The sequence below is a fragment of the Protobothrops mucrosquamatus genome, unplaced genomic scaffold (assembly GCF_001527695.2).
Source record: "Protobothrops mucrosquamatus isolate PMUCROS unplaced genomic scaffold, P.Mucros_1.0 scaffold89, whole genome shotgun sequence".
Lineage (NCBI taxonomy): Eukaryota > Metazoa > Chordata > Lepidosauria > Squamata > Viperidae > Protobothrops > Protobothrops mucrosquamatus.
Window position 1 is genome coordinate 384,343 of NW_015386465.1, and position 20,295 is coordinate 404,637.

Genomic DNA, 20,295 nt, shown 5'->3' on the forward strand with positions numbered 1-20,295 from the left:
TTTTCTTTTACGCTTCTCGTGAGGATCTTTGGCATCGTGGAAAGGGTTTGATTTTTCATTTTTTTTTTCATTTTTCATTTTTTTTAAAGAAACCGCTCCTGCTTTGGGAAAACGGGTTAATCTTCCTCTCCTTTCGGTCGCCTCCAGGAAGGGGAAAGGGGGAGGTGGAACTGAAGCGGGTTTTTTTGCTCCTCATCCCTCCTCCGCCTGGCTGAAGTTGGACGGAGCAAGGGGAAACTGCAGCACGGAGGAGGAGGAGGAGGAGGAGGAGGACCAGGAAACAAAAACCAAGAAAGACCCCCCCCCTCCCCTTTGCCTACTGGTTGATTGCAGCCTCCACCGCCCTTTGCCGTGGCTTGGTCCACCGCGGTGCCTGCGCCGAGTCGATCGTGCCGAGCAACAGGTTCGGGAACTTGAAGGGGGAGAGCGAGAGGACGACGACGAGGAGGAGGAGGACGCGGAGGGGCGCGACGATCGGCTGGGAAGCAGAGACGCCAACGCGGCGGCGGCGGCGGCGTTGGCGTTGGCGGAGAAGCTTGCCCGGTCCGCGCCGTCCGCTGGGATGTCCCTCCCCACCTGGTGGTGGTGTTTCCCTCTCCTGGGTTGGGCTCCAGCCTTGGCTTTGAGGAACCTGAACTACTCGGTGCCGGAGGAGCAAGGCGCCGGCACGGTGATCGGCAACATCGGCCGCGATGCCCGGCTGCAGTCCGGGTCGAGCGGCGGAGCCTCGTCGCCTTCGCTGGAGCGTCCCCGCGGCTCCAAGGCCACTTTCCGCGTGCTGGAGAACTCGGCGCCCCACCTGCTCGACGTGGACGGCGAGAGCGGCTTGCTGTACACCAAGCAGCGGCTGGACCGCGAGGCGCTCTGCCGCCGCAGCGCCAAGTGCCAGCTCTCCCTCGAGGTCTTCGCCAACGACCAGGAGATCTGCATGATCAAAGTGGAGATCCAGGATCTGAACGACAACGCGCCGGCTTTCCCGTCCGACCAAGTCGACCTGGACATCTCCGAGAACGCCGCGCCGGGCACCCGCTTCCCGCTGGCCAGCGCGCACGACCCGGACGCGGCCGACAACGGCCTGCGCACTTACCTGCTCACCCGCGACGACTACGGCCTCTTCGCCCTGGACGTGAAAGCCCGAGGCGACGGCACCAAGTTCCCGGAGCTGGTGGTGCAGAAGCCGCTGGACCGCGAGGAGCAGAGCCACCACACCTTGGTGCTGACGGCCCTCGACGGCGGCGACCCGCCCCGCTCCGGCACTGTCCAGCTCAACGTGCGCTTGATTGACTCCAACGACAACAGCCCGGTGTTTGAGGCGGCCTCCTACGTGGTGGAGCTGTCCGAGAACGTTCCCCTGGGCACTGTCCTCCTGGACCTCAACGCCACCGACGCTGACGAGGGCACCAACGGCCAGGTGCTCTATTCCTTCAGTGGCTACACTCCCGACCGGGTGCGGGAGCTCTTCAGCATCGACCCCCAGACGGGCTTGATCCGGGTCAAGGGCAACCTGGACTACGAGGAGGGCAATTTGGTGGAGATTGACGTCCAGGCCCGGGACTTGGGTCCCAACCCCATTCCGGCCCATTGCAAGGTGACCGTGCACCTGTTGGACCGTAATGACAATGCCCCCACCATTGGCTTCGTCTCTGTGCGCCAGGGGGCCCTGAGCGAGGCCGCCCCACCGGGCACCGTCATTGCCCTGGTGAGGGTCACCGACCGGGACTCTGGGAAGAATGGGCAGCTGCAGTGCCGGGTGCAAGGCAGCGATGGCAGTGGAGGAGATGGGGCAGTGCCCTTTACTCTAGAGGAGAACTATGACAACCTGTATACGGTGGTGACGGACAGGCCTTTGGACCGGGAGGTGCAGGATGAATACAATGTCACCATCTTGGCTCGGGATGGGGGCAGCCCACCTCTGAACTCCACCAAGTCTTTCTCCGTCAGGATCCTAGACGAGAACGACAATCCGCCCCGTTTTAGCAAGACCCTTTATGTGCTGCAAGTGCCTGAGAACAACATCCCAGGAGAGTATCTGGGATCTGTCTTGGCCAAAGATCCCGATCTGGGCCAAAATGGCACTGTCTCCTACTCCATTCTGCCGGGACACGTGGGGGATGTCTCTATTTACACCTATGTCTCGGTCAACCCGACCAATGGGGCCATTTACGCTTTGCGCAGCTTCAATTACGAGCAGACCAAACATTTTGAGTTCCACGTGTTGGCCAAAGACTCGGGCTCTCCCCACAGGGAGAGCAATGCCACCGTCCGTGTCACTGTTCTGGATGTCAACGACAACGCCCCCCTGATAGTCTTGCCAGCCCTGATCAACGACACTGCCGAACTCCAGGTTCCCCGTAATGCTGGCGTGGGCTACCCTGTGGGCACCGTCCGGGCCATGGATAATGATTTTGGGGAAAGCGGGCGCCTGACCTATGAGATTGTGGAAGGCAACGAGGAACACCTCTTTGAGATGGACCCTATAAGTGGGGAGATCCGCACCCTTCACCCTTACTGGGAAGAGCTGAGTCCTGTGGCCGAACTGGTGGTGAAGGTCAGTGACCACGGGAAGCCCAGTCTTTCAGCAGTAGCCAAGCTGATTGTCCGGGCTTTGGCTGGACCTTTGCCTGAAGGCGGAGAACCCCAGGTCAATGGGGAGCAGCACCGTCGGCCTCACTGGGACCTCTCCCTGCCCTTGATTGTCACCCTCAGCACGGTTTCCATCATCCTCCTGGCTGCCATGATCACCATCGCCGTGAAGTGTAAACGTGAGAACAAGGACATCCGCACCTACAACTGCCGTATTGCTGAGTACAGCCACCCCCAGTTGGGTGGAGGGGGCGGGGGCGGGGGCGGGGGTGGGGGCAGCGGAGGGGGCAAGGGCAAGAAGAAGAAGATTAGCAAGAATGACATCATGCTGGTGCCCAGCGAAGGGGAGGACAGCCGGGGACCCCTCAACGTCATGAACGTGGTCAGCAGCCCGTCCTTGGCCACCTCGCCCATGTATTTTGACTACCAGACTCGCCTGCCTCTTAGCTCGCCCAGGTCTGAGGTGATGTTCCTGAAACCCGCTTCCAACAGCCTGAGCGTGCCCCAAGGCCACGTGGGATGCCACACCAGCTTCACAGGGCAAGGGACTAACGTCAGTGAGGTTCCCCCAAGCCGGATGTCCATAATACAGGTAGGAGACTTTGAGAGATAACCTGGAGCTTCTCCTCACTGTGCCTTTATTGTATCTGCAGTGACACCTGACAAGAAGCAGCCCTTCCAGGTGTCCACAGATAAGGACTAAGTTCTGAGGTCCTAGCTAGGATTTAGGCCATGATACCTCTTGGTAGTCTTTTCGTAGCAAGGTCAAGAATGTTTGCTAGAAAACAGAGCAGCAGCAGCAGGCAGCTTAGCGTTGCAGCACTCCGAAACTGGGGCAGGTCTCTCAGATCTAGTCCGTCAGATCTAGTCGATCCAGTCTTTTGCCTTGGTGGTTTGAACATTGATCAGCCTGGGTGGCTTGTTCTTAACAGGTTTCTCTGTCCTGTGCCTTGAGGAAAGCCGAAAGACCATCGCTTGTTCCAAGGTGGAGGTGGTTCACACTAGCTGTGGCACAAAACATGGCTTATAATATTTGGAAGTGCTGCATAAGTAGCTCCTTTTGTGTCCGTGTGCTGAAGTTTTGTTTGCAAAAACCGGTATATTTTGATATTTCCACCCAGTTCAATCATATCCATAAATCATAAGTCGGGTTTTTTTCCCCCACCCTCTCTTTGCTACATAAAACAGATATATCTCCTGGCACAACAGAACTCTGTTTTTATTATAGGCAATGCGACCCCTCGCCCCCCAAAAAGCTGTGTTTGATTTCCTTGGTGTGGTAGAAGTAGGCTCCATCCCACAATGAAAACCCTGGATTTCTGCAGAAAAGGCTTAAAGCAGAAGCACCTATTAGCAAAAGGCTATCAAGACTTGGCTGTTCAACTTACACATGCATGGGCTGTTCTCACTTGCTCGCAAACCGCAGCCTAAGTGGTGGGTGACATGCATGAGTAAAATAGCTTAAGCACAGCCGGAGCCCCTCAGAAGCAATTTTAATATCAGCTGTTGTTATCTTAGATGCAGTGCTTTTTCACTGGAGCCTCTCTAATCCTGCAGCTGCCAGTGATCAGGTCCTCAGGTCTTCAAGTAGAACAGAATCCAGTGAGGCAAAAAAAAATAAAAAAATGTCTAAACTGCCGCTTAAATGGTTTGTTTGCTTATTCTGCAGTCATGCTGAAAAATTCCGTGCTTTACTTGCAATCCAATGCTTGAAGGCTGTGCATGATTTAGCCCAGCCAAGCATTTGAAAATCAGAGAGAGAGAGAGAGAGAGAGAGAGGCACACACCTAACCTTTGAGTAGAAATGGAAGTGAGCCGATATAGACCAGAGCTATACAGATTACTCGTAAAGCAAGGTGAAAATGTTGCAGGCAAAGAAATACATCCCTTTTTTTTCCGAACAGAGAGAAAAGCAAAGTATAATTCCCTTGAACTCAAAAAAAAAAAGGGGGGGAGGATATTACACACACACACAGAGAGAGAGAGAGAGAGAGAGAGAGAGAGAGAGAGAGAGAGAGAGAGAGAGAGAGAGAGAGAGAGAGAGGAGGCCTTAAGTATTTCAGAGCCGTGCTTCGGATTTTATAGGGCTGTTGGAAAGAAACAGGTTTTTAGAAGGCAGCTTCCCAAGATGCCAGGAAAATAAAATAAAATAAAATAAACAGAGCAGGATGTTAAATAGAATGAGTTTGAATTTGCTACTTTATTCCGTTCAGGATAAAATGTGCTCCCAACCCAGACTGGAATCAGAAGGGATCCCCCCCCCCATTGAGAATCCCACCCATTTACAAACTGGGGATCCAAGTCCTGTAACGTAGGCTGTAGTGCACGTCACGTAACGCTCTTGATCTATGTGTGTGATTATTTTTTCTTTGTATGTAACAGACAAGCTAGGATGGTGTTCCTATCAAAATACTGTGCAGGGCGACCTCTAAGATAATAGCTGTGGAACACGCACGGTTTTGTCCGGCACGCTTCTAATATTCTCTACTGAATCACAGGGGAGGGACTGGAGTGTATCAAAAATGACACAGAGTGATTTCCTGTTTCCAAACTTAATGAGAGGAAATGGAGCTATCTTGTTCCTAATGCAGTTGATGAAGACTGGGGTCTTGCCTTCAGCAGAACTCCTGGCACACTAAAAGGGTCTCTCCCCCTTTTCTATGATTACTGCTTTCCTTTTTACTTCCTTCTGTTTTTCATGCGTACTAGGGAGCTCACCCCATTGGCAATAGCAAAGAGAGTTATTATTATTGTTGTTATTATTTTGGGAGTAAACATGCGTGGGTTGAGTTTGGAAACATCTCTTCTGAAGCCTTCGGTTCCATGTTAAGGAGCTGCCTTCTGCCTTGCTCTTGTTTAACTCAACGGGCAGCAGGAGGATCTCCTTGTCCAGGGGGATCCCTCGAGGTTTGAAGGCCACGGCCTTGATCTCATGACTCTTGATCTTGGAGAACCCTACAGTCAAAAAAGCCAAATTGTTCATTCCTGTGGGAAGCAGGAAGCTGTAGCACCTGAAGACTATGTTCTTTTGAAGGCAAACTTTCCTTAGGACATCCTCCTTCAGTGGAAGTGCTTTCTTTATTTTTTTTAATTTCTCCCAATCTTGCAACACGTTTGGACTGCCGATCCCACCTACTTTGATTTTTTTTACTCTTACAGGTGTTTCGCTGCTCTATCATTGTCCAGTAAAGGATCCTCCTGCTTCGTTTCTTAGAAGGAGTCCCTGGTGGCTCTGCCACCAGCCCTGGATGATCATTAATATCTCAGAGCCTTGAGTGTAGTGAAGAACTCAATCCCATTGCTGCCTTTTAAGTAGACCTTACTGGCTTTTGTACAGAAATTCAGGAGAGATCTTTCTTTTTTTGGCTCAGAGAAAAAAATATATATCTTGGCCATCTTTTTTAGACAGGAGGATTTATATGGAAAGCTCAAAACCACCCATTTTCATCACAGAAGCCAAAAGAATTATGCTTTCTAATCGCTGTCTACTGCTATGCAAAATCCCTGTAAATAAATATATATATATATTTGTTTTGGTATATATATATACACATAGTTTTATATATATAGTTTCGGTAATGAAACTCAATAGAGGGTTGAAATATATTATATATATATATATTGGTCTAATAGAATACCTGGTCTACTGCTATGATTACTTTTGCCTTTCAGCCCCCAAAATCTAAATTTACACACACACACACACACACACACACACACACACACACACACACACATATTTCAACCCTCTATTGAGTTTCATTACCGAAACTATTTTGTGTTATGTTTACCATGACTGGATGTTGCCATCAATTAAAAGAACTGAGCAATGCTCCGCATCTGAAATTGATTTTAAGAAAAAGTGACAGTTGGAGGAAGAACATTAAGCTAGGACAGAGCTGAAGGTAATTTGATTTATAGCTCATGCATTTAAAATGGGTACTTTTTTCCCCCCTCCCCGGTGTCATTTGTTTAAATCATGTCTTTGTTAAAGAGGTAAAATGAAGAAGTCTGGAATGTCAAACCTGCAGTCTGCAAACTTCCCAGGGAAAAAAACAACAACCAAAAAAAACCTGTTTGATCCGGTGTAATAATTACTGATAGATATTGAATTTTGTTTTGCTAAAGCACTGTAATTCAGTGTATGGATAAATACAGAGTCATTAAAGAGTTTTAATGTAGTATAAAGTCCCAGTTGGTAAGGTTGTGTTTTTTTTTTATAAAAAAAAAAAAAACCCAGCATATATATATTGTAGTCTATCTTCTGCTCTTTTTGTTGTTTTTGTCCTGAAAAATTATATAAATCAAAAGAGAAATTTCTTTCTTCAAAAAGGCACTCTGTAGTTTTTTGTTAAGTCCTTAAGATGATCGCCAGGGCTGAGAAACGAATGTAATTTATCTAATTTCATTTATGAGATATACAGAGTTTGTAACAATATTGTGACGAAGGTGATTAAAAAGAAAGAGAATTCACCAAAGAGATTAGTAGACTTGAATCCTAGTTTTATTTTGTTTGTGGGTTATTATTATTATTTTTTGTGTGTGGGAACAAATCTTTGGAGGATCTATCCCTAAACTTGCAGTTCCAGGCACTTTGGTAGATGGCCTTCGCTTCCAGGGATAACGACCGTTTTATCTTAGTATTTTTAAGGACAAGGGATGGAGGAAATTGTGACTTTTTCTCTACGCCTCTGGGTTTTGGTAGGGGAATATTCGGCTGGAAAAATAATATCTTGGCCAGCTTTTCATGCCACAGTTCTTAACTTCTAGTCCAGCTAGACCTCAATTTACAATCCTTCATTTAGTGACCATTTAGAGTTAACAATGGCACTAAAAAAAAAAGTGACTTATAACTGTTTTCCACACAACCCTTCTGGTCACGTGATTCAACATCTGGCCATTTGGCAACTGACTCCGACTTATGACGGGCACAGTGTCCTGGGTGTGTGTGTGTCACGTGATTCCCCCTCTTGCGACCTGACAAGCAAAGTCAGTGAAGACAGATCCACTTAACGACCATGTGACTAATTTAACCACTGCCGCGGTTTGCTTAACGACTGTCACAAGAAAGGTCATAAAAAATGGAGCAGGACTCACTTCACAAAGGTTTCACTTGGGGCAAGAAATTCCGGGCTTAATGGTGGTCATAAATTGAGGACTACGTCTGCCCAGAGTGACTTGTGGATGTAGTAATAATAATAATAATAATAATAATAATAATAATAATAATAATAATAATAATAATAATAATAATAATAATAATAATAATAATAATAATAAAGTTGGAAGGGACCTTGGAGGTCATCTAGTTCAACCCTCTGCTCAGGCAGGAAACCCTATACCATTTCAGACAAATGGCTGTCCAGTCTCTTCTTAAAAACTTCCAGTGTTGGAGCATTCACCGCTTCTGGAGGCCAGTTGTTCCACTGGTTAATTGTTCTGACTGTCAGGAAGTTTCTCCTTAGTTTTAGGTTGCTTCTCTCCTTGATTAGTTTCCATCTGTTGCTTCTTGTCCCACCTTCAGGAGCTTTGGAGAATAGCTTGACTCCCTCTTCTTTTGGGCAGCCCCTGAGATATTGGAACACTGCTATCATGTCCCCCCTTGTCCTTCTCTTCATTAAACTAGACATACCCAATTCCAGCAACTGTTCCTTATATGTTTTAGCCTCCAGTCCCCTAATCATCTTTGTTGCTCTTCTCCGGACTCTTTCTAGAGTCTCAGCATCTTTTTTACATCGTGGTGACAAAAACTGGATGCAGTATTCCAAGTGTGGCCTTACCAAGGCCTTGTAAAGTGGTATTAATACTTCATGTGATCTTGATTCTATCCCTCTGTTAATGCAGCCTAGCACTGTGTTGGTTTTTTTGGCAGCTGCAGCACACGGCTGGCTCCTATCTAAGTGACTGTCCACTAGGACTCCGAGATCCCTCTCACAGTTACTACTATTGAGCAAGGTACCCCCTATACTATACCTGTGCATTTGGGTTTTCTTGCCTAAATGTAGAACCTTACTTTTTTCACCATTGAATTTCATTTTGTTAGATAGTGCCCAGTGTTCAAGTCTGTCCAGGTCCTCCTGTATCCTAAGCCTGTTTTCTGGAGTGTTAGCTATTCCTGCCAGCTTGGTGTCATCCGCAAATTTGATGAGTTCCCCATCTATCCCCTCGTCCAGATCGTTGATTTTCCTTGAAGATACTTCGCTTCGCATCCAGGAAGCTTCTTCAGTTCCCCAACCCTAATCCTAGAACTGAAGAAGCTTCTGGGATGAGAAGTGAAATGTCTTTAAAGGGGAAAAATAATAAAGCAAGGCCAGTGTCAAGGCTGCTATCATCGGATGTTCTTGCTTGACAATATATGAAGAAGCAGACATTCTCTATTTAACCTGTGTATTACTTCTAGAGTTAAAGTTTGATAGTGTGGGAAGGGAGGGGGGAAAGAATGTACTTGGGGGAATAGTTAGCCATAACAATATTTCAGTCCAGTATTATTCAAGGTTAGTTGTAACCAGAGGAGATACGGGAGGGAAAGTTCACACTTCAAACTAATTGGAGAACGTGATTGATGACTGTTAAATGAAGGAGTGAGTTATGCTTTGTTACGGGTGATTGGAGGGAGGGAGAATTCAGATTTTGGCTTCACTATGTACGTGCCAAAGCTGTGTAGCAATAAAAAGATTCTTTAAGGTAAACAAGGCCTCAAAGTTCTTTGAACAGCTTCTTGTTTTGGAACCATGACACCCAGTTGAAAAAAGCACCTTTGGGACAACCTGGATGGCCTGGATGACTGAGAACCTTCATAGACATTTTGACAGGAATCTTCTCCCTGTCGCCAATATTTCATGGGTCTGAGTTGGTCTTGGTTTCCTGGAATTCATGATTCCCCTGCATCCTGGCGAGCCACTTTTCATCCTCCTCGGTGTGTGTTTGAAGAACGTTCTCATCACTCATCACTCATTTACACCTAGTCCATGACTTAACAACCATTCGTAGTGATGGTTAGAAGTTACAATTGCACGGGGGGGGGGGAGGAAGTGAGTAAACGATGGTTTTTCACACTTACGAACTTTGCAGGCATCCCCGGGGTTGCTTGTTCCAAAGGTGCTTTTTTTTTTTTTCAAGAGGCAACTGGACTTTCTTGTTTTTCTTTGAAGACGTTTCGCTTCTCACCCAAGAAGCTTCTTCGGCTCTAGCTTTCAAGACAGGTTAAAAAAAAAAAAGCTTTACCTCTTGAAAAAACACCTTTGAGACAACCATGGCCTGGATGACTGAAAATCTCCATGGAGATTGATTAAAATTTGGGCACCTGGCACCTTGGCCTGTTCTTACGACCGTTGCTCTGTCCTGGTGTGTGTGTGTGTGTGTCCCGTGATCACATCTGTAACCTTCCCAGCTTTCAACACTCAAAGTCAATTGGAGGAGGGGGAGAAGCCCAGATTTGTTTAATGACCGCACGATTCATTTAATAACTGCAGCGATTTTCTTAACAGCTGTGGCCAAAAAAAAAAAAAAAAGTTCATATAAAGTGGGACAAAACTCACTTGACACATTGCCTACCTTAGCAGTGGAAATTTCAGGTTAATTGATCTTAAGTCAATTAATAATTGACTTTAATAAATCAATAATAATTGACTGATAATTATTATTATCAGTCAATAATAATTGACTGATAATAATTATTATTAATTGATCTTAAGTCTAATAATAATAATAATAATAATAATAATAATAATAATAATAATAATAATAATAATAATAATAATAATAATAGTAATAAAGTTGGAAGGGACCTTGGAGGTCATCGAGTCCAACCCCCTGCTCAGGCAGGAAACCCTATACCATTTCAGACAAGTGGCTGTCCAGTCTCTTCTTAAAAACTTCCAGGGATGGAGCACCCACAACTTCTGGAGGCAGGCTGTTCCACTGGTTAATTGTCCTCACTGTCAGGAAGTTTCTCCTTAGTTCTAAGTTGCTTCTCTCTTTGGTTAGTTTCCACCCGTTGCTTCTCATCCTGCTTTCTTTCCTCCAATCCTAACTTGTGCGCCTGCTTCAATCCCCTGTGGCAGAACGCTCTGCGTCCCCCTGATCATCCTTGTGGCTTGGCTCACAACCTGTTTTGAGGTTCTCCGAATTCTCTTGACATGCACACCCGAACATGACTCAAATGGACTTTCACCAAAGGTGAACAGAACGGAACAATGATTTCCTGTAATTTGGATGTTATGTTTCTCTCCTTAGGAAAGGCTGTGCTTCTTCATCCTTAATACGATAGGTTGTTGGCAATAGTGGCAAATATCTGTGGCTTGTGGGTAGGATGAGGATGAAGGTTCGTTCTCCGAGCTTGTGGGTTGGTTTCTGAACGTTTCGTTACCAAGGCTGGGTAACAGGAAATTTCTGCTGAAGTTGTTCCCTAGCCTGGTAACCAAACGTTCAGAAATCAAGCAAACAAGCTCAGTGAACAAATCTTTACCCTCAGGATAGGGTGTTTCCAGGTGTCCTGAGTAGAGTAGAGTAGAGTAGAGTAGAGTAGAGTAGAGTAGAGTAGAGTAGAGTAGAGTAGAGTAGAGTAGAGTAGAATAGAACAAATAGAGTATAGAATTAGAATAGTATAGAGTAGAATTAATAGAACAGAGTAGAATTAGAATTAGAATTAGAATTAGAATAGAGTAGAATTAGAAGAGAAGAGAAGAGAAGAGAAGAGAATTGGAAGGGACCTGGGAGATCTTCTAGTCCAGCCCCCCACTCAAGCAGGAGAACCTATACCATCTCAGACAAGTGACTGTTTAGCCCAGTGTTTCACAACCTCAACAACTTTACGATTTGTGGACTTCAAGTCCCAGAATTCCTCAGCCAGCATGCTGGCTGGAGAATTCTGGGAGTTGAAGTCCACACATCTTAAAATTGCTGAGGTTGAGAAGCACTGGTTTAGCCTCTTCTTAAAAACATCCAGCGATGGAGTGCCCATGATTTCTGGTGGCAAGCTGTTCCACTGGTTGATTGTCCTCACTGTCAGGAAGTTTCTCCTTAATTCCAGGTTGCTTCTCTCTTTGGTCAGTTTCCAACCATTGTTTCTTATCCTGCCCTCTGGTGCTTTGGAGAATAGTTTGATGCCTTCTTCTTTGTGGCAGCCCCTCAAATACTGGAAGGCTGCTATCATGTCACCCCTGTTTTTTCTTTTCTTTAGACTAGCTAAACCCAAGTCCTGCAGCCGTTCTTGATGCAGTCATATTAGCCTATTTATAATGTCTCAGTTTTTCTCCCCCCCCAATGGCTCCAAGATTTTGTTTTTATAAGAAGGAGTTGCATTCTCAGGCCTCTGTATGTCACTTGGCTAATCTGTGGTTTGTAGAGCGTGTTGTGGACTCAATCCCTGCAGCTGGTGGATGAGAATGGCTCACAACCTCGGTAAACACCAGGCTCAGCTGTTGTATGGATTCAGGTGGCACACTACATCATAGTACACAATGTTTGAGGGTGGCACGTTTGGTAGCTGCAATAATTAGCCGACAGGTTAAAAGTAGTTTATGCAGGCACCTGCAGGACTGGAAGATGATCACCAGATCATCCTCCGACGGCTAATGTGTCTTTGCGGCACCACGACACAATCTCTGCAGGTGTGTGCAAAGCTACGTCGCACAAGGAGCGAGGACAGACCTTGTTTGTGCAATGTTATTTTTTGATTTTTGTTTTCTATCTCAAACGTACAACACCCACACACCCTGATGTGGGGGCTTTTGGTAGCTCCTTCGACTTATCACCCTTTGTAGTTACAACACTACTGACAAAAGTGACTTATGATGGCTTAGTGATGGCTGCAGCTTCCCCATGATCCTGTGATCCAAATTAGGACGCTTGGCAACTGATTCAAAAAACGGGGCAAAACTCATTTAACAAATGCCTCGTTTGGCAGCAGAGGGTTTGGGCTTAATTGTCGCTGTAAGTCGAGGTCTACCTGCAATTTTCTTGCCTGAAATTCCAGAGAGTAATTCCAAATCTGTGGAAAACAAGAGAAGGCTGCTACTAAAGGTACGCAGATTAAGGAGGTAGGACTCTCCTCCCCATTTCCCAAAACCATTTTTTAGCTTCCTTGTGGGTTTCCAAAAATTGCTGCCCAATCGTAGTTCACTTGAAGATAGTAAAAGGAAAATAAATGAATGTATTGTGGTCCTATTGTTGTTGTTAATTGCAAAGTCGTGTCCGACCCATCGCGACCCCATGGACAACGTTCCTCCAGGCCTTCATGTCCTCTACCATCTTCTGGAGTCCATTTAAGCTCATGCCTACTGCTTCAGAGACTCCATCCAGCCACCTCATTCTCTGTCATCTCCTTCTTCTCTTGCCCTCCATCTTTTCCAACATTAGGCTCTTCTCCAGTGAGTCCTTCCTTCTCATTAGGTGGGCAAAGTACTTGAGTTTCAACTTCAGGATCTGGCCTTCTAAAGAGCAGTCAGGGTTGATCTCCTCTAGGGCCGACCAATTGGATCGCCTTGCAGTCCAGGGGACTCGCAGGAGTCTTCTCCAGCACCATAGTTCAAAGGCCTCAACGTGGTCCTATTAACCAGGTTTATTTTTTTTTTAATTAAATGTATGGTCAACATTGAACCATTAAAGAGTTTAAAATGGTAGTTGTAAGTCGAGGTGTAAAGGTAGGATTTTAATCAGTTTGACAGTGAGATAGGCAGCGTGTGAATTAAATACGATTAAAATAAAACCAAGATGTCATCCTGTACCCAACTGTGGCTTTGTCAGTTAGGCCACAGCTGGATGGGTGTGTACATTCTGCAGAACGATAAATTCTAGTTGACAAAAATCACAGTCAGGATGTTCACCCACAAAAACCTCACAGACCAGAAGGGAAAACACACTGTGAGGTGGGTGCGTTAGAAAAAACAGGTTGTCTGGAATTTTTCTGCACAGAGAGAAAATTTTCCTTTGTTTTTCTTTTTCCATTTGAAAAAATACTCTGAGCATTTTATTAAACTTATCTGAAGTGTTATGAGCATATTTGGCGATAATATTGCGAAGGCAAACTTGCAGTACACACCGTGACACCGCAAACAACTCAACTGTTAAAGCACTTAAAATAGCCTTCCAAACAGAATGCATATGGGTTGTTTAGCAGGAAAGTTTCACCTGTAAAAGATATTTAATGGTGTCTTTCCTTGAGTTTGTTGCTGAAGTAGAGACTGCAAATTTCTGCTCCAGGTTCCTAGACATGTTGCCAGATTGTCTATGGCAGGGCTTTTCAACCAGTGATACGGGTACCACCTGTGGTACATTGGCACCTGGCAGGTGGTATGCGACCATCCTAGAAAAGTGGTAGCTGGGGAGGGGAATGAGCTGAACCGGTGGCAGCACCGCACAAGCCTGAGTGAGAGATGGTTGGAGCTGCAGGGCTGTCAGGGCTCAGCGGAAGCCCCAGGATCAGTGCCAGGATCCAGCTGGAGCTCGGCGCTGATCCTGGTGCTTCTGCTGAGCCCCGAAGAAGCACCAATCAGCTGGAAAGCAGCACTGATCCTGGGGCTTCTGCTGAGCCCAGAAGAAGCACTGATCAGCTGGAATGATGCAGGATCTCCAGGGTCTTGTGATTTACATTCAGATGCTTGGCAACTGATTCATATTTATGACGGTCACAGTGTCCCAGGGTCATGTGAAGTGACCAAAACTTGCTGCAACCACCCAGCAGACGGGGGAAATAAAAACCAAACACCCCCCACCCCACCCCCACTGCCAATCCTCAACAGAAATGCTCACAACAATGAAAACCTCGGACAGGAGGAAGAGCGCGGTCGGGCGGGCAGGCAGGTGTCTTGCTCAGCTGTGGCTTGGAGGGCACTTTTTTCAGTGCCATTGTAACTTCGAACAGTCAATAATCGAACTGCTGTAAGTTGAGGACTACCTGTACTATATCACTTTTTTCCTCTTTTTTTGTCATCAAGTTTTTGACACCTTGCTAGGCTACTGGTGGTACTCGAATGTTGCCATATCCTAAAAGTGGTACAATGGGTGGAAAGGTTGAAAAGCCCTGATCTATGGAGATTCTCAGTCATCCAGGTCATGGTTGTCCCAAAGGTGCTTCTTCAAAAGTCAACTGGACTTGCTTGGTTTTTCCTTGAAGGTGTTTCATTTCTCAACCAAGAAGCTTCTTCTTTCTGAAGAACTGAAGAAGCTTCTTGGATGAGAAGCGAAACAACTTCAAGGAAAAACGAAGAAGGCCTAGTGGCCTTTTTGAAAAAGCACCTTTGGGACAAGTTGCCAAATTATAATTAATAAAAAAAGAGTTTACTACTGAGAGGTGTTCAGATCCACATAAATTTAAGTCTAGCAAGCATGTCATAGGGATGGTAATCTTGCCTGCCAGTTGGAATTCACACAATTGTCAGATGTGCTAACAAAAAGTGATGCATCAGAGTCCATCTTGTACGTGTCAAGAAGAAGAGTATGGAGGAAATGTTTCAATTTGCCCTTTCCTTGAGGACCTAGCTTCTTAAATATTCCCTTTTAGCTATCTTGGAGCAAAAAGGACCAGGGTAGGCCGAGATAATAGAAGTAGTTGGATCTACTATACAAAAAAATATGCCGAGGCTCTAGAACAGGGGTCTTCAAACTTGGCCCTTTTATGACTTGTGGACTTCAACTCCCAGAATTCCTCAGCCAGCCTGAGGAAACTATGACCCTTTTATGACTTGTGGACTTCAACTCCCAGAATTCCTCAGCCAGCCTCCATTTTGTTTGTTAGATTTAAGACAGGGGTCTTCAAACTTGGCCCTTTGATGACTTGTGGACTTCAATTCCCAGAATTCCTCAGCCAGGCATGCTGGCTGAAGAATTCTGGGAGTTGAAGTCCACAAGTCATAAAAGGGCCAAGTTTGAAGACCCCTGTTCTAGAAAGAGTTCAGAGAAGAGCAACAAAGATGGTTAGGGGTCTGGAAGCTAAATCTTATAATGAACGGTTAAAGGAAGTTGGTATGCCTAATCTAATGAAGATAAGATTTAGTGGTGATACGGTAGGTGTCTTCTGGTACTTGAGAGGCTGTTACAGAGAAGAGAAGGTTGACTTATTCTCCAAAGCACCTGAGGGTAGGACAAGAAGTAATGGGTGGAAGCTCATTAAAGAGACACCCAACCTAGAACTAAAGAGAAATTTCCTGACAGTGAGACTCCATTAGTTCATGGAACAGAGTTGTGGTGCTCCATCACTGGAGGTTTCCAAGAAAAAGTTGGACAACCATTCATCCAGGATGGAATAAGGTCTCCTGATATCGACAGATGATTGGACAAGAAGTCCTTCAAGGTCTCTTCTAGCCCTATCATCCTATGTTGTAATTTCCCTTTACGTCTTGCAAACACATCAACTGATGAACATAGAAACTAATTTTATAACCTGTAGCAGGTGGGTGATGTCAACAAAAAAATGCTTTGGCTAATCTGTGGGCTTGCTCAAAAAGTAAACCCTGTTAATTTCAATGGGATTTACTCCCATAAGAGGGAATGAGATAATAAGCATACTACTTGTTGCTTTTATGAACACTGAGAGCTTAGGCACCGGAGACAAATCCCTTGTATGTGTCCAATCATACTTGGTCAATAAAGAATTACTATTCCATTTCCATTTCTATTCCTATCCTATGCTATCATATGCTATCTTATGCTATTCTATTCTATTCTATTCTATTCTATTCTATTCTATTCTATTCTATTCTATTCTATTCTATTCTATTCTATATTCTATTATTTTCTATTTTCTATTTTCTATTTTCTATTTTCTATTTTCTGTTCTGTTCTGTTATGTTCCGTTCCGTTCCGTTCCACTCCACTCCACTCCACTCCACTCCACTCCATTCCATATTTTCTATTCTATTCTATTCTATTCTATTCTATTCTATTCTATTCTATTCTATTCCCCTTGAAAAATAGTTTTCAGCACTTTTTTTCCAGCACAATAAATTGTCTGTTCAAAGACAATCCCCCCCCCAAAAAAAACCCCACTTAAAAACAGCTTGTTAGAATTAGGTCAGCTGGTTTTGAATTAGTACTCTTCCCCGCTCCCCCCATTCACTTTTTGCATAGCCATGGGAAGATTTTTTTTTATTATTATTATTATTTTTGCTACATTGACTTGGTGTTATACTGAAAGCGATCTCTAATTAAGCAAGCATAATCTACCATTTGTAGCTAAGGTTTGCAGAAATCCTGACAGTTACTTGATGGTAGCAAATTGCACCAGAAAATGTCAACTCTCTGCTGCCACTAGTGGCCATTCAGGTCTTTGCATGAGGATACGGTGACAATCTAAACTAGAGTTGAAGCTATAGGCCAGGGGTGTCAAACTACCAGCCCGTGGGCAGGACGCGTCATGCAGAAGCTGCGCCCACCCCATTGCTGGCAATGGCAAAAGTCTCCCCATACGTTGCACAACGTCACGGGACGTCGTGAGTTTGACATGTCTACTATAGGCTGATCAAACTTTGGGTTCTGGTTAGTTAAAAGTGCAACCAGATATTTTGTTTCCTTTCTATAAGAACGTTTAAATGGAGGAGTGGAAGGAGATCCATTCATGCAATCCTAAACTGTTGCTTAGTTTCTCATTTAAACCCAGATTTTATATGGGTTTTGGGGCCACCATGTGCTACCAACTATATATGAAACACCTACACTGACTTAGTATATAACACAGGGATCTTCAAACTTGGCCCTTTTATGACTTGTAGACTTCAACTCCCAGAATTCCTCAGCCAGCCTCCATTTTGTTTGTTAGATTTAAGACACGGGTCTTCAAACTTGGCCCTTTAATGACTTGTGGACTTCAACTCCCAGAATTTCTCAGCCAGGCATACTGGCTGAGGAATTCTGGGAGTTGAAGTCCTCAAGTCATAAAAGGACCAAGTTTGAAGACTCCTGCTCTACTCAGTCTAGAATTCTCCTAGATCAGGGGTCTTCAAACTTGGCCCGTTTATGACTTGTGGACTTCAACTCCCAGAATTCCTCAGCCAGGCACGCTGGCTGAGGAATTCTGGGAGTTGAAGTCCACAAGTCACCAAAGGGCCAAGTTTGAAGACCCCTGGTATAACACATTTAACTCAAATGGGTTGGGTTTATTTGCAATTGAGCATATTCTGCAAACACAGGGTCTGTGCCAACCGAATCTAGCTTTAATCTGCAGCGCCCATGGAAACCTGATCTTAAGCTTGAGAAATCTCTCGCTTTTGCTTTCACTAAAATGACAGCTCTGTAGGTCATACCTAGTGGCTGACTAATGGAGCAAATAAGGCATGTTGTGTTACAAGCCTGGCATGCTTGATGGAGTTTTCAGGCCAGCTTCCCTTAATCTTCCCTTGATATTTGTTGACAAATGATTTGGTGGGGTGTTACTGATGAGATACATAGTCAGAGTTTGCTTAAGACAGGGGTCTTCAAACATGGCCCTTTTTTGACTTGTGGGCTTCAACTCCCAGGATTCCTCAGCCAGCATGCCTGGCTGAGGAATTCTCGGAGTTGAAGCCCACAAGTCATAAAAGGGCCAAGTTTGAAGACCCCTGCTTTAAGAGAAGCATCGGAAGCCAATCCAATTGCGATGACCATCAGAAGAAATGCTAGCTGTATCCTGGTTAGAATCACACTGAGCCAAAAAAAAAAAAATGATCGGAGAACACAGGCAGTTGGAATTTAGGATTTCAAAAAAGTCAGCAGTATGGCCCTACTTAGAGAACTATGATTAGGTTGGCATGTTTCATTGTTTGGTTTAACAGTCAGGCAGTGGTGGGATTCAATCCCCGAACAACTGGTTCTCTGCATGGATGCAGGCCTGAGCCTCTGAGGCCTAGAACGGACTTCCGGAAGTGGCATCCGCACATTCCAGTGGGCTGTTCTTGGCCTGGGAAGCCGCCTCCAGGCCTCCGAGGCCTAGAACATACTTCCGGAAGTGGCATCCACACACTTCCGGCCGGCCGTTCTAGGCCTGGGAGGCCTCCTCCAGGCCTCCGAGGCCTAGCATGGACTTCCAGAAGTGGTGTGCTTCCAGCCGGTTCTCTGAACTCAACAAAATTTAGCTACCGGTTCTGCCAAATCGGTGCAAACCTGCTGAATCCCATCACTGTTGTGAGGGCATCCTTCGTGTTCTCTGAACTTGGTTGTTTTCTTGCAGACATTTCATTACCAAACTAGGTAACATCATCAGTGCTAGAAGAGAGTGAGGTTTGCTCTCAGCTTACACTCTAGTGCAGGCATGTCAAACTGCCAGCTCGCAGGCCGGATGCGTCACGATGAAACCACGCCCACCCCATTGCCGGCAATGAGGAAAGTCATGATACGTCGCACGACGTCGTGTGATGTCGTGAGTTTGACATGCCTGCTCTAGTGGCTTTCTGTGTTAGTATTAGTGGGAGTAGCCTTAGAGGTTCTACTGCCCCAATTTAATGTTAGCTTGATTGGCGGTTTCTTGAATGGGGTATTGTTTGCTTCTTGATTGATGGTCTGATCTTATCTTGGAGTTAATCTATGCTCATCTGGCCACTGATTGTTGGTGGGGAAGAATTTAACTATGGTTTTCTGAATGTCACAATTCACAGAATTTATATAATACACCAGAAGTCTGAGTCAACATAACATTGCAAGCCCAAACCACCAACATTATGGTTGATGTGCGGGGGGGGGGGAAGCTTGCATAGGGCTCACTTTCAGGAGATAGGAGAGCTCGGTCCTTCTCTGATAAAAGCTACCATCTCTGGTTTTGCAACTTCCAGAGATGATGATGATGATGCTTCTTACTATCTTTTCTGTATCTAGCAATCATACAGATTTTTGCAGCCTATCTATGGTATCCACAACTCCTAAGAATACCCTTATTTTCTTGTCCTTCTTTTGCATCTTTAGGAACTCTTTCTCTCCTGCAAATATGGAGCTATTCTGTCCTACACAGTTTAGAGTAGAGTAGAGTAGAGTAGAGTAGAGTAGAGTAGAGTAGAGTAGAGTAGAGTAGAGTAGAGTAGAATAGAATAGAATAGAATAGAATAGAATAGAATAGAATAGAATAACAGAGTTGGAAGGGACCTTGGATGTTCTCTTCTTAAAAGCTTCCAGTGTTGGAGTATTCACAACTTCTGGAGGCAAGTTGTTCCACTGATTAATTGTTCTGTCAGGAGATTTCTCCTTAGTTCTAGGTTGCTTCTCTCCTTGATTAGTTTCCATCCGTTGCTTCTTGTCCTGCCTTCAGGCGCTTTGGAGAATAGCTTGACTCCCTCTTCTTTGTGACCTTCAAATATTGGAACACTGCTATCATGTCTTCCCCAGTCCTGTTTTTTTTTTCACTAGACTAGAGATACCCACTAGACTAGAGATTCGTATGTTTTAGCCTCCAGTCCCTTATTCATCTTTGTTGCTCTTCTCTGCACCTTTCCCAGAGTTTATGAGAACATCTGTTATTAGAATTTAGGATCGCTTACTTCAGTGGATCAACCGCAAAGCCAGAAAAGCAGAAGAATGTAGGTTCTTACAAGAAATGGAGGGTGAGATGGCTTAGATAATTTTTTTTTTTAAAAAAAAGGGTTGAGCCAAAGTCATGGTGAAGCATGAATGCTCAGTCTTGGGGCAGAATAAGTTGCATGCCCTGGAGTCAGCTTTGGGCAGATAGTCCTGGTTTACACAGAGTTTAGTCTGATTCAGCAAAGCAGACTCCAGTTCTTCTGCAGCTCCCATCATTTAAATAAGACAAAAGTC

At 45.2% G+C, this 20,295-nt stretch overlaps 1 protein-coding gene across 1 annotated transcript in view; it reads left to right on the forward strand.

The window, feature by feature from the left end:
• PCDH17 (protocadherin 17) overlaps positions 1-20,295 on the forward strand; it is a 186,217-nt gene that overhangs the window by 7,790 nt on the left and 158,132 nt on the right. The window contains exon 2 of the mRNA XM_029283441.1: positions 334-3,175. Coding sequence (XP_029139274.1) covers positions 334-3,175 — 2,842 coding nt within the window. The remainder of the gene's footprint in view (positions 1-333; positions 3,176-20,295) is intronic.